This window comes from Hyalella azteca, unplaced genomic scaffold, assembly GCF_000764305.2.
Source record: "Hyalella azteca isolate HAZT.00-mixed unplaced genomic scaffold, Hazt_2.0.2 contig16320, whole genome shotgun sequence".
NCBI lineage: Eukaryota > Metazoa > Arthropoda > Malacostraca > Amphipoda > Hyalellidae > Hyalella > Hyalella azteca.
This window is the reverse complement of record NW_025946144.1, coordinates 185,901-199,121: the sequence shown is the minus strand read 5'-3', so window position 1 is coordinate 199,121 and position 13,221 is coordinate 185,901. Positions and strand designations below refer to the sequence as shown.

Genomic DNA, 13,221 nt, shown 5'->3' with positions numbered 1-13,221 from the left:
GAAGGATTACTAGAATTTGAAACAAGAACCAACACCAGGGGCCACGGCTGTAAATTAAAAAAAACTGCGCTGCAACTTCACGCGACAAAATTTCTTCTCGCTTCGAATCACCGACATGTGGAACAGCCTCCCCAATGACATCATTGGCGCTCCAAGTATGAACGCGTTCAATAACAGACTAGATAAAGCGATGGAAAAATAAATGTTCATATTTGAAATGCCTAGCACCATATCGAACCCGGTGGAAGTCTAGTAGCTACTTGAAACTACCGTCAGTCATGAAAAGATCCGGTCAAATGAAACGATATTAGATCTTATGTGAACAAGGCACGAAAAGTAAAAGAATCGGCGACAGGCCACATCAGGCCTACACTTCAGCGCCGAGATCAATACGTTATGTTAAGTGGCCGTTCGACCGAGGGCTGGTTCGACCCACGGCCTAGATACGGAGGGCTTGAAGTGTTGAAGGCTACGTTACGGAAGGCAAGAATCATGATGGTCCATTACATCCAGGGCAGTGGTAGTCTTCGGCAGGCGACCCCTACAACCTCGGGTGCAAATGATTTCTGCCCTTAATTCTGTTAAGCATTTTTTAGGTGTCTTTTATTTTACATACGCTGCGATTAGTTTACCAGCCATTACTATAGATTGTTTCCTATCAAATGCAGTCTTCAAACTCACAATTGTGAACTCGGATCTATTTTTAAAAATTATGAGAATGAAAGGACCGAGTTTCTGCCCTCAAGCAGAGCCATTCCCGTGTACGACAACTCCGACCGCTCGAACTTGTGTCTGTGTTACCAATGTGGATGAGGCTGTAAGTCATTCACGTGTGCGTGTGCCTGAGAACATGTGCATATTTATCGCTGGTGCATGTGCAGCTTCAGCACTGGTGCATCTCATGCATCCTTATCGCTAGTTTCTTTGTTCCTATAGTTTTTTATCTCATTGTCTGCAAGTTCGTTGCCCGCCATTGAAAGAACTGCATGAAATGAGACGCATCAGCGGAGCGGGAAGCTCGAGTATACCGTCCACCCCCGCTGCTCGTTGGACACTGATATCGTGAGTCCGAACTCCGAGTCGCAGTGTTGCCAGGTTTTTTCTCTGCGAGAATACAAGATTGCCTAGTTCAAAATACCAGAAATTCTATTCGAAAACTGACTAATACCTCCAAATTTAATGAAACTATTCCGTCTATTCGTCAGAAACGTTGGTTAGAAAAAGAAAAAAATATATAACTCAGTACTCACTGCAGTGACTGACAGAGATCGCATTTTCTCGTCGACGGAAACGGACGGACAGACGGACATGGCGAGCACAATAGTGCATTTTTTCATAAATGAGAAAATGCGCTAAAAAGTATTTTATGTACTGTGCATTTATCAGTGTGGCACTTCTTCCCCTTCGCTCAACATGAGCAAGCCACGGAAACAGGTCATCTTCCGTTTTCATACATGCTTGCATATTGCATTAATCTAAATTTCGGGTTTGATCACTTTTTACGGCTGAGCAAATAGCTTTTGGTCCGAATAAGGGACTGCAGTACCTTAGTGGAAATTTTATTTCGTTACTTGTTTTTCACATAGGTGACTTGTGAAAACATTCACTCCACGAATGCATTGGAGACCTTGGTCAAAATAGACACGTGGTGCAGTAGGCAGCCAGTTCTATGAATGGATGATGATTTTCAAGATCAGTGAAATATTGTATGGCACCCCGAATTCAAGTGGCACTCTATAATTCAAATCACCAAACAAAAATGGTGGAGCTTGCGTCGCAGAGATCGGTTCGACAACCTCACTCGTCCTAGGCCTTATCATTACTGATCAGTATTCAGTAATCAATCAAGGATCATCACTCTCGTGTTCATATTGCACTAAGCACTTTTGTTAAATGTTAACAATTAGATTGGGGTTATTTCATTAAGCGGTAAACTTGCGGTTCCATAAATGGCGGGAAAGCTCTAATCGCGCCGCTCTGAAGGCAATCTATATAAATAATAATATAATCCACGCCTACGCTGGAGGAAGTTCAAACTTCAGAGGTGGAACTTAATGCAGTAAATTTACAGTAAGTCTGAAAATACCAGATTTGAGAAATCTGGTATAGAAATATACCATCTGGCAACGCTGGCAGTGTTGCCAGGTTTTTTCTCGGCGAAAATACCAGATTGCCTAGCTCAAAATACCAGAAATTCTATCGTTCAAAAACAGACTATTACCTCCAAATTTAATGAAATTATTTGTCAGAAATGTTGGTTATAAAAAGAAAAAAATGTATCTTGTGTACTTCGGCTAGATCTTATGTTCTTCGCCGCTATCTACTTGACGATATGTAGCCAAATTGAACACGTTATATTTTTTCCCTCTGTTTGGAACCTTTTGACTCTTTTCTTTTCCTGCGTTTGATTACATTATCACTTTGTCCTTTTTTATCACAGTGTCGCACTTCTCTTTCGCTCAAAGCTAGCAAGCCACGGAAACAGGCCATCTTCCTTTCGCTTATTTTCGTACATGCTTGCATATTGTATTTATCTAACATTTCGGGTTTAATCACTTGTTGCGGCTGAGTAGATAGCTTTTGGTCCGAATAACGGACTCCAGTACCTTAGTTGAAATTTTATTTCGTTGCTTGTTTTTCAAACAGGTGACTTGTGAAAACATTCGCTCTACGAATGCATTGGAGACAGGTCAAAGTAGACAAGTGATGCAGTAGGCATCCAGTTCTATGAATGGATGACGATTTTCAAGATCAGTGAAATATTGAATTGCATCCCAGAATTCAAGTGGCACTCCAATAAGTTATAAGTGGCACACTAGAATTCAAAATCACCAAATAAAAATGGTGGAGCTTGCGTCGCAGAGATCGGTTCGACAACCACACTCGTCCTAGGTCATATCATCACTGATCAGTAATCAATCAAGGATAATCACTCTCGTGCTTATATTGCACTAAGCACTTTTGTTAAATGTTAACAATTAGATTGGGGTTATTTCATCAAGCGGTAAACTTGCAGGTCCAAAATGGCGGGAAAGCTCTAGTCGTGCCGCTCGGACGGTAATCTATATAATCCACGCCTACGCTGGAGGAAGTTCAAACTTCCGAGGTGGAACTTAATACCGTAAATTTGCAATAAGCCAGAAAATACCAGAAAAATACCAGATTTAGGCAAATATACCAATATACCAGATCTAAAATATTCATACCAGACACCTGAAAATAACATATTTGTGAAATTTGGTATGGAAATATACCATCTGGCAACGCTGACTCAAGGATCATCACTCTCTTGCTCATATTGGTGGTCACACTTAAAAGATGAAGACGCCGAAGTTGTAAATGTTAACAATCAGATTGGGGTTATTTCATCAAGCGGTAAACTTGCGGGTCCAAAAGTGAAGGGAAAGCTGTAGTCGCGCCGCTCTGAAGGTAATCAATATGATCCACGCCTACGCTGGAGGAAGTTCAAACTTCCGAGGTGGAACTTAATGCAGTAAATTTGCAGTAAGCCAGAAAATACCAGATTTAGGCAAATGTATCAATAGACCAGATCTAAAATAGTCATTCCAGACACCTTTTGAAAATACCAGATTTGTGAAATTTGCTATAGAAATATACCATCTGGCAACGCTGAGTCCGACAGAGGCGAGGCTCGCTGCCGGCACGCGAGTCCGCTTACTCGGTAGCAAATGTTTATACGTGGTTTGCTAAATGATCTACTTTATCATTATAGATCAAAATAGCTAAAATATTATTGATCCAACACCAAGAATAGACATCAGTTGAAGAGAATCTCGACAGACAAGGCTGTGAGATTCGTGGTTACTTTTTTACGGTGGTATTAGAAAATAAGGGCATTTTCCAGCTAACCCTACGCGATTAAGGTTAAACTTGCATTGACCAATAGCCGTATACGTAAAGCCGTATAACTCACAAACGAAGACAAAATCTAAAAAATTGTCACGAGCTTAACATCACCGTTGGCAGGTTAAGTTTCTATATTCAAAGTTTCGTTCATAGATGTGCTGTAGCTTAGAAGAAATGTCATGCTCACTGAAAATTTCGGCCCGTATCGTCATATAACTCACGAATAAATGTGAAATAAAAAATTTTCCGAGCTAAACATCACCGTTAGTTCCTAATGAATACGTGTACCAAGTTTCATCGAGCTACGTTTATTACTTTGGGAGATATTACATGCTCACTGATAACTGATACTTTGGGAGATATTACATGCTCTGGCAGCGAGTCCGGCCGCGAGACCGACCGCGAGACCGCCCTCAAGTCCGGCCGTAAATTTGTCCCGAGACGTCTAAAAAATTTGGTAATCAAATTAATGTTACGCTTTGTCACAATCAAAACAGTATCACAGAACGAAGCCATGGTAAGAAATTTTTTGAAAACGTGGGTATAATACACTCAATCGACAATTCTACGGACCCGCCTGCGAACTCGCATGCGGACTCGCGCAATTGGGACACTCATAATTCCTTCTATACTTAACGGATCTGTATGAATTTTGAAATGTGAGTATTAATTATTGATACGCTGCCGCAGGAATTATTACAGATTTTACTTGAATTAGTTTTTAATTAAAACCAATAAACATATTTTTTAAGCAACTGGGACACTCATAATTCCTTCAATACTTAACGGATCTGCATGAATTTTGGAATGTGAGTATTAATTATCAATACGCTGCCGCAGGAATTATTAGATTTTTGCATGAATTATTTCCTAGCCTAACTTAACCTAACCTAACCTAACCCAACCTACTTAAACCTAACCTAATAATAAGTCATGTAAGTCGTTAAGTATTTAATGAATTATGAGTGTCCCAGTTGCGCGAGTCCGCAGGCGAGTCCACTAGCATAATAAGTCATGTCAAAATCTGTAATAATTCATGCGGCAGCGTATCGATAATTAATACTCATATTCCAAAATTCGAGCAGATCCGTTAAGTATTGAAGGAATTATGAGTGTCCCAGTTGCTTAAAAAATACGTTTATTGGTTTTAATTAAAAAATAATTCATGTAAAAATCTGTAATAATTCCTGCGGCAGCGTATCGATAATTAATACATGTACTCACATTCCAAAATTCATGCAGATCCGTTAAGTATTGAAGGAATTATGAGTGTCCCAGTTGCTTAAAAAATACGTTTATTCGTTTTAATTGAAAAATAATTCATGTAAAAATCTGTAATAATTTCTGCGGCAGCGTATCGATAATTAATACTCACATTCCAAAATTCATACAGATCCGTTAAGTATTTAAAGAATTATGAGTGTCCAAGTTGCGCGAGTCCGCAGGCATAATAAGTCATGTAAAAATCTGTAATAATTTCTGCGGCTGCGTATTGCTAATTAATACTCACATTCCAAAATTCATACAGATCCGCTAATTATTGAAGGAATTATGAGTGCCCCAGTTGCGCGAGTTCGCAGGCGGGTCCGTAGAATTGTCGATTGAGTGTGTATAATACTCAATACTCTCTTTCTTATAGCAGTTGTACTACCGTTGTCGTCACTAACGGTAAGATTACAAAGATTAGATAAAATTCTCTATGCGTAATTATTAATCCAATTCTTGCGATAAATCCGGGCACACATTATCCTGAAACCATATTTCGAGTATTAATCGAAAAGCATGTTTTTTTTTTGTATCTGTCGTCCGGACCAAATTAATGACACCTTTTCTTAATTAAAACTAAATATACCAATAAAAGCAGGACACTTCTACAAGAGAACAAATAACATCAAATTTATTGAATAAATTTGTTCAGTTCTACTTCCGCAATAATTTCATATAAAATATCACGTTATTTGCAAAAATATACGATAAAATGTTACCCGCGGCTTTATTTGAGAGTTCTAGAAGCTGCTGCCAAAAGTTGACGGTTATTTCCAGTCGCGAGTCGAACCTACCTATGTTGACATTACGGACGGAGGATTGTAAGTGCCATAAGTGGTTTCATTAATTCATTGTCCTTCTTGCCATTAATTAATTAATTCTTTTACCCACTTGATAACGATATAAGAAAATTTCAGCTATTGATATGTTCATTTGTTGTGTGAGGCTCACAGTCCTCAGTACCTCAATAACCTCATAGCCTCATAGGGGCGGCTACCTTCCAGGCTTCCTAACCTCAGTCCTCAGTCACCATTTGCATGAGCCATGAAGTAAATAGGAATGAATGCAGGACTGAAAATCTGACAACAATTGTACTTGTGTTAGTAACTAACTTACTGGACATAGACAGACTTGAGTTTTAACTAACGTAAATGATTTGTTGCCACTTGCCACTCACACTTTGCAGATGTTACACTTATTGTGCTGGCAAGTGGCACCTATACTTGCACCTTGCTGTTGCCTGATTGTCATTAAAAACTGTTTAGCCTAATTCTGGTCTGAACTTCAATTTGTGGAGTTCAATAATTGAATGATATCCATGAAGCTGTTTGAGATGATAGGAAAGTCTGGAAGATATGATTAAGTTTGTTAAATTAAGAATATTGTTTCTATTGGAAGCTTGCAACTTGACCCTTTCATAGACTATCATAGATTTATAGAAATGTGCAAAAATTTCAGTTTCTAAAACCAGTACTAGTAAATATGAATTGTTATTAGATACCTATACTAACTTGTATATAATTCTCAAAATTTTATTTATTGCATAATAATTATCACTTTATTAAATACAGTCACAGCACACATTTTTTCATTCAATTTAAATTTAATCATACAAATGTAAAGAGAAATGATCGAAAATTCAATGGAATTAAGGTCAATCAAGTAACCTTGATAAGGCTTGATTATTTTAATTGATAATGCTAGTTCTGTTTAAAAAATGAGGAAATAGCCTCAATTTCATTGTCCAGGAAAATTTTTTTATATATATAAATGCTTATATGTGAATTTTTGGGTATGGCAGGGGGTGATGCAATGTAGTATGTACAAAACTATGGTCAGATGATTGGCAGCTAGTCATGATGACATTGCCTCAAACACAAACTTGAGGAGGTGGCTATGGGACTTTTTGGGAAGAAATTTTAAGTGTCCATGTATGGTAACTTGCCCATGGAAGGCTTGAGTGCTGTGGCATTGACAGTATACAGGCAGCTTAAATAATGAACAAAATAATAAAACTGAAGAATGATCAAAAATACATATGTTATGTGTGTCACTGTGCAGTGAGAAATAATAATATATTTTTGAAGCATATATTGTAATTATTAATTAAGTTGTTGGACTGTGTTTCTGTCATGGAATATTTCTCTGTAGCCCAGAGAAATAAGTAGAGTACCCAGAGAAAAAAGTAGAGACCCAGTTATAGTGTTTGATCAAATGTGATGTGTATCTTCATTTATTCATTCTCCTAAATTCCATTATAAATTATGACAAATTGCCATTTTAACCATATTATACCAATTTCCAGTTATTCTTCACTTGAATGTTGATACAAAGCTTTTATTATGAAACTGCAACATTGTGAGTTTTGCATCTTGCGTAACTTCTATCTCTGAACTGTCAATTTTTACAATTCTGAACTAATATATGCAAAAGTTTCAGCTGTATATTGAAAAATTCAATTCTTAACTTTTTTTAATATTTAAGCCTAACATTGAGAAGTTAAAGAATGTTGTTGCTTAAAATTCCCTTCCAAAAAAAAGTTACCAAGAAGGCTGAGCAAGACTCAGTTTGTGCTTGAGGCTGAATTATAGTGCCTTTATAATCAGCCACCATCTGCAAAGTATTAAAATTATATGCATTTGAAGGAAAGTAGTTCTTCAGACAATAAAATTGTAAATAGTTTTTCACATTTTTAAGAGACATAATTACCAATATCTAGTTAATTAATAATAGTAAACTAATGTAATTAAAGTTAGATAGATTTTGCTTTAATTATCATGTTCTAATTTGAACAATAGGACTTTTTTGCTCTAATGATTGTAGTTGAGAAAATAATATTTACTTATTTAATTTTAATACTTAATTTTGAACCATGAATATTTAAATGCTCTTAGCAATAGGTCATACATTATTGCACAATCTAGAGAAATTCTGCATATTTTTGTTGTTGCAAGGTATTGATTTAGATATTTTGCTAATTTTTAAATGAGCCTATAGACTAAATGAGTCTAACATGCATCAGGCTCTAAGTGCCCTGGTATTGCTGCCTGATGGATGCATCATACCCTAAAGCTGGATTGAGTTGGCCTTCCTCTTTAATGTTATATATTTTAAGATTGTCTTCATAGATTGGCTATATAAGTGGTTTAATTGAGCTAAATTATAAATAATATATGAAATTGTAAATAGATTGATTCATATGCTTGTGATTATTTTCTGTAGACATGTATTTTATTTGGCTATATTAGGAATTTTCAACTCGTGATGAAGATAAACTCCAAAATATAAATTCATGTGATAAATACATAAATAAAAATCAAAAAGATAGATACGTTTTTGTGGAATATTTACATTTTAATTATTGAATCATTGCTAGTGAGTAAGCAATATGTTGACCTGAATCTTGAAGCAACTGATTAATTAAGAATTAAAAGCAGGTAGAACAAATTCTGATAATTTGTGGTGTTTCAGAGAATACAATTATTTTACTCCCATCATAATAGAGCCATCACTCAATTTTCCCCTGCCTAGAATAAAGTACCTATAGATTACCTTACAATAATATCTATTCTAGTAAATGTGGCTATGTTGATATTTGAGAAATTGAGATAGAAATTGTGAGTATTTCAGTTCACTCAGTAGAGTTTATTTCTACCTGAAATAAATTACTTTTACTTGGGTGAATGATTTTTTTATTAACGAGTGCTTTCTCTAACCATCATGAACTTTATATACTCTTGTTTGCAATTGGTACAATTCAATGAAAGGAGTCTGTTTGAATTTCCATGTGCTGTGTATAAATATTTTATCATAATCTATCAATTAATTGTGTGCATGTAATTTTTTCTCTGGATTAGAATTCATTGTCTGAGTGTAAAATTTGTAGTCAAGTCTTGATATGAAAATTGACTTGCAAAATTGTTTAGGTAGTTTTTCTATGGCACTACCTTGAATAGACATTTTTATTTTGATGTAAAACCAATGAGTTATCTAAATGAATTTTTAACATGTTTCCTGCTGGTATATAGTGAACTTGAATCAACAAAAAGCTCTGGAGTTGAAAAATAAATCAATTATTCAGAATCCACTGTAAAAGGCATTAGAAAATAAAGTTGAATGTTTGATATTTTGTTAGATCTGATGTGATGAATGAAATGAGTCTAACATGAAAACGTGTCTTATGACTCTATTTGTTCTGATAAATTGTTCTTTGTCATAGTGAAAATATTATAAAACATGATGTTTCATATGTACAGCTTTCATTTTATTCTGCATACTTTTTCTACTACAAACATGAGCATGTGATTGTCAGACCTTCTTCATTGGCCCTCACTGTACGCACTGTATTAGCCAATCGTGTGTCCATTTATTTTTCTGGACCTACATATATTTCATTGTTTCTAGTTGAGTAATTTTAATTTTTTTTCATGCGTAATATTTATCATTTGTCTCATTTGATCAGGTCTGTTGAGTCAGCTCCAGGGGAAAATTGACCATAGCCAGTGAAGAAAATAGCTATCCAGGAGCTGTTGGAGCTTGCAGTGAACTAGTGCATGCACCAAGCAACATATGATGTCAGCCTCTCAAGCCAGTCCCGCGACATCGCAGTCAACCTCCGCCGCATCTCTACCTCAGAGCAGGCAGCATTTGACTGAGAATGTCGCATCGCCGTTGAGCCTGACTTTCCTGGAGCATGAACTGGAGAAGTATGGCTCGTGGTCCACGAGCAACGATAAGATGCAGTGGCTCAAAGAACCTGCGTCTTCTATGGCTGAAGCTACAAGCTCAAGCAGCGAGGCCGTGAAGACCGAGGCTGGTTTGGAAAACTGCCAGCAGAATTTAGGCAGCCTTGCATCTATCTGGGATACACCGCCCATTCAGACAGGAGATGTGTTACCAGATCTGTTCAATCTTGCTGTGCAGCTAGCGAGCGTTTCTGATACCACTGCAAGCAATGATCCTATTTTCAACGGTTTTGACGACATGTTTAATAACGGTGTAGCATCCATTCAAGCTTCTGGAGCGGGGACTCGTAATTCTGCTGTGAACTCGTCAGAAATCAAGTGCGATGGTACGAAGTCTATTGTGAAGCAACAGGAACCTTTCAGACCTGAGCTAATTAATAAATGGTTGCTTGATGGAGATTCTTCAAGCTCGTCTCACAGTTCGGACTCGGCTACTCTCAACTTTGTATCCCCTGGGAGAGGCAGTGCGTCTTCTCATAATACATCAGTGGCATCTCCATGCACCTCTTACGTGGCATCTCCATGCACCTCTTACGTGGCTGAGGGATACCCTGCCAGGAGCCATTTCAGTTGTACCTCTGCTAACAGCACACCAGCAGCTACACCTACTAGGGTCACTGATGGGAATTTCTTTGGGACACCTCCGTTCAGAATGAACTTCACACCTAATGGTAGTGCTGTGAACTCGCCTAGGGATTCAAATAAATGGAGGGCTGTTGGTAGTCCGCCTTATTCATCTCCTACTGTTACGAGCTGCGGTAGTCTCAACAAGTGTGGTAAGTTTGACGGAAAGCCCAAGCTTCTGTGTCGTAATCTCAACAACCAATGGGCGATGTGGCCTACAAATAATGACGCTGGAAATCCTGACCCCAACGATCTCCGTTCCAGCTCAGGTGAAACTACGCCTAACAAAAATCATCCGAATTTAAAGTACCACTCGGCTGCTGGAGGCAATAACATAAAAGAGGAACTTGGCCAACATTTCACTTATGAAGTCGTTGGCAAGGAAAACTTCGCTGCTCCTAACAATGTGAACAAGACAAATGTCATGAACCAAAAGACGGAACGAACTCAAATGTGGCGACAACCACTTTCTACTTTGTCATGTGCAAACCTTAACGTTTCATCCAATGCTCTAGTGACTGAGCAGGAACTGAAAGAATACCACTCTTATAAAGAGCGGTCTGTTAATACTTATTCTGTTGGGGCGGCACCTTCAAGTTATCCAAATGAAACTTACCCGGCATTTTTCCAGTCACACCAGGCACCTTCTCCTCTGAATAACGTCGGTGCTTCTGCCGCGCAGTGCTTCGCGACTAGTAACGTGCCTCCAAATTTACGCACGCATTACAATGGAACGTTTCTGCCAAACCTCGTGATGGGTCCGCCCGAAAGCCCAGCGCTGCCTCACCCTGGCGACCGAATGATGCCTGCTGCAAAGCAGCAACTCCAACCGTTTCCATGTCGCGGCCAAAATGCTGGTTCGTGGCTACTCGCATAACATCGCTCTAACTACTGGATCTTGTCTATATTTGTTAACGTAGAGCTGCATACTACGTTTATTACAATGCAACTACTAGTCATTTGGGGTGTTGAAGATTAACCATTTGACGTTCATTAACGACTTTCGATTGGTGTTTAATCCAAAAAAATATTCCATGCACTGCAGGTCAAAATCTTCATACTTGATGCAATAAAACGTTTACTTAATGTAATACCTAATGTGTTCATCGAATTCATATAATTGTAGGTTTTTCATGTTTAGATTGAGTAACAGGATTAGATGGACTGCGCTATATTTTGAATCTCAAATTAAAGTTTTTGAATCACCCAATTCTTGCGAGGTTTTATTCTAGGTAAGTAGAAATAATGTTTTCAGTGTTCGATATTATTCGCCAATTGCATTCCTCTAGTAAACAGCACATAAGTAAATTTAATGTACATCGTCGCATAATTCAGTTTCTGGACAATGTTCTAGAGCTGGTATCGCTGATGCAAGAGCTGGCCGTGGTGCAGAACATCGAGGTCCCAGCCATGCAGCTACGCAGTCCTCCCGCCAAGCCAAGCGCTCCTGTGACAGATGTCAACGATTCTCCGAATAAAGGATGCGTTTTCTGCAAGAACAACGGCTACCATTCCACCTTCTATAAAGCCCATTCGCTCAAGGTGAGACGTTCTACAGTCTACATTGCATGACCCTAAACTTGTGTTGCAAAAACTTCCTTAGAAACTGGGGCGTGAAACTTCTGTGCTAACTAATTCCTTTGTTAAAGTATTATCTTTGACCATGTGCTTGTATCAATTATTGAATATTTCTAAGATTGTGGACTATTCAAATGCGCTTATAAAGACCATTACTTTTCTACAACTTAACGGCTTCGTACAGCATTCAAACCTGACGTTTCATCAAAAATTCTGTTAAGATTTCAGTGTTCGTTTATCATTCTTCCCAACTGGCTTGCGATTATTATTTGTAACATCTTGCCATCAACTCATTATGACTTTATGAAGGCTTTTTATGATGAGATGTTATACTGCCTTAAGGCGCTTATCAAGGGCCATGAGGCCTCGGACAGGCTTAACTCGTCTCCATGGGCTTCTACAAATTAGGTTTTACTTGTACTCCACTCGTGAATGAGATGACAATCTGACTTTTTCTATGTTTATCCAGCTATTTTATTGCAAACGGTGAACCGTAACGAAAAATGTGAAGACTTTGTATTTAAGTTAGGACGTTATACGTTCTCACTTGAGCTGTCCATTTCAGGATGAACGAGGATTTTGCACGTGTCCTGTACTGCGGACGTACGTGTGTCCGTTGTGCGGGTCATCAGGAAACTCGGCTCACACCCTCAAGTATTGCCCCTTCAACACTGTGACTGGAGGCGATCCAGTGGCGGCAGGCTTACCTCCTGGCAAAGTCACCAATTGGCGCAACGTCGCTCACATGATGGCTGTCACCAGCAAGCCTCCACCTACTGACATCTTCTGGCGCCCATAATTGCGTTCACTCTTGCAAATTTACCTTGATGCCATAAGTGATGTTTCAAATTGTTTGCATTTTCTAGAAAATTATTATCCGAATGATACCGCGGATACCGAATCAAATGAGCCTTATTTCATGACAATTTTTTGTTTTACCACTGTAAAATGAGTCTATCTAGTTTTAAACTTTGTCAATTATTATTCTACCGTCTTTGCACTAAGTAATTTTTTCATGTAAACCAATAGAGTAATCGAAAATTTATTGTGAAGAACTCGTTTGGTGAACTCCAATTAAAATTGGGCATGCGTGTTCTATTGGTATTGAGTTGTTTTGTGCGAGGGGGACAAAATGGGTACG

At 38.1% G+C, this 13,221-nt stretch overlaps 1 protein-coding gene across 3 annotated transcripts; it reads left to right on the top strand.

Annotated features, from left to right (window-relative positions):
• Nucleotides 1-5,516: 5,516 nt before the first annotated feature.
• On the top strand, nt 5,517-12,942 carry LOC108679934. Of its 3 annotated transcripts, none has more exons than XM_047884852.1 (4): nt 5,517-5,535; nt 9,596-11,359; nt 11,857-12,044; nt 12,646-12,942. In XM_047884852.1, exons 2-4 carry the CDS (start codon nt 9,703-9,705, stop codon nt 12,877-12,879), a joined length of 2,079 nt encoding a protein of 692 aa, XP_047740808.1. In that variant the 5' UTR covers nt 5,517-5,535; nt 9,596-9,702; the 3' UTR covers nt 12,880-12,942. The 3 variants fall into 3 exon arrangements, with proteins under 3 accessions (XP_047740808.1, XP_018024168.1, XP_018024169.1); XM_018168679.2 differs by lacking the exon at nt 5,517-5,535 and adding an exon at nt 5,871-5,954; XM_018168680.2 differs by lacking the exon at nt 5,517-5,535 and adding an exon at nt 8,646-8,750.
• Nucleotides 12,943-13,221: the final 279 nt, after the last annotated feature.

Bases quoted from the DNA above. Each gene is read 5' to 3' on its own strand.
- LOC108679934 (XM_047884852.1), top strand. From the start codon at position 9,703: ATGATGTCAGCCTCTCAAGCCAGTCCCGCGACATCGCAGTCAACCTCC. The intron at 11,360-11,856 runs GTTCGTGGCTAC...ACAATGTTCTAG, and splicing joins ATGTCGCGGCCAAAATGCTG to AGCTGGTATCGCTGATGCAA. The intron at 12,045-12,645 runs GTGAGACGTTCT...TGTCCATTTCAG, and splicing joins ATAAAGCCCATTCGCTCAAG to GATGAACGAGGATTTTGCAC.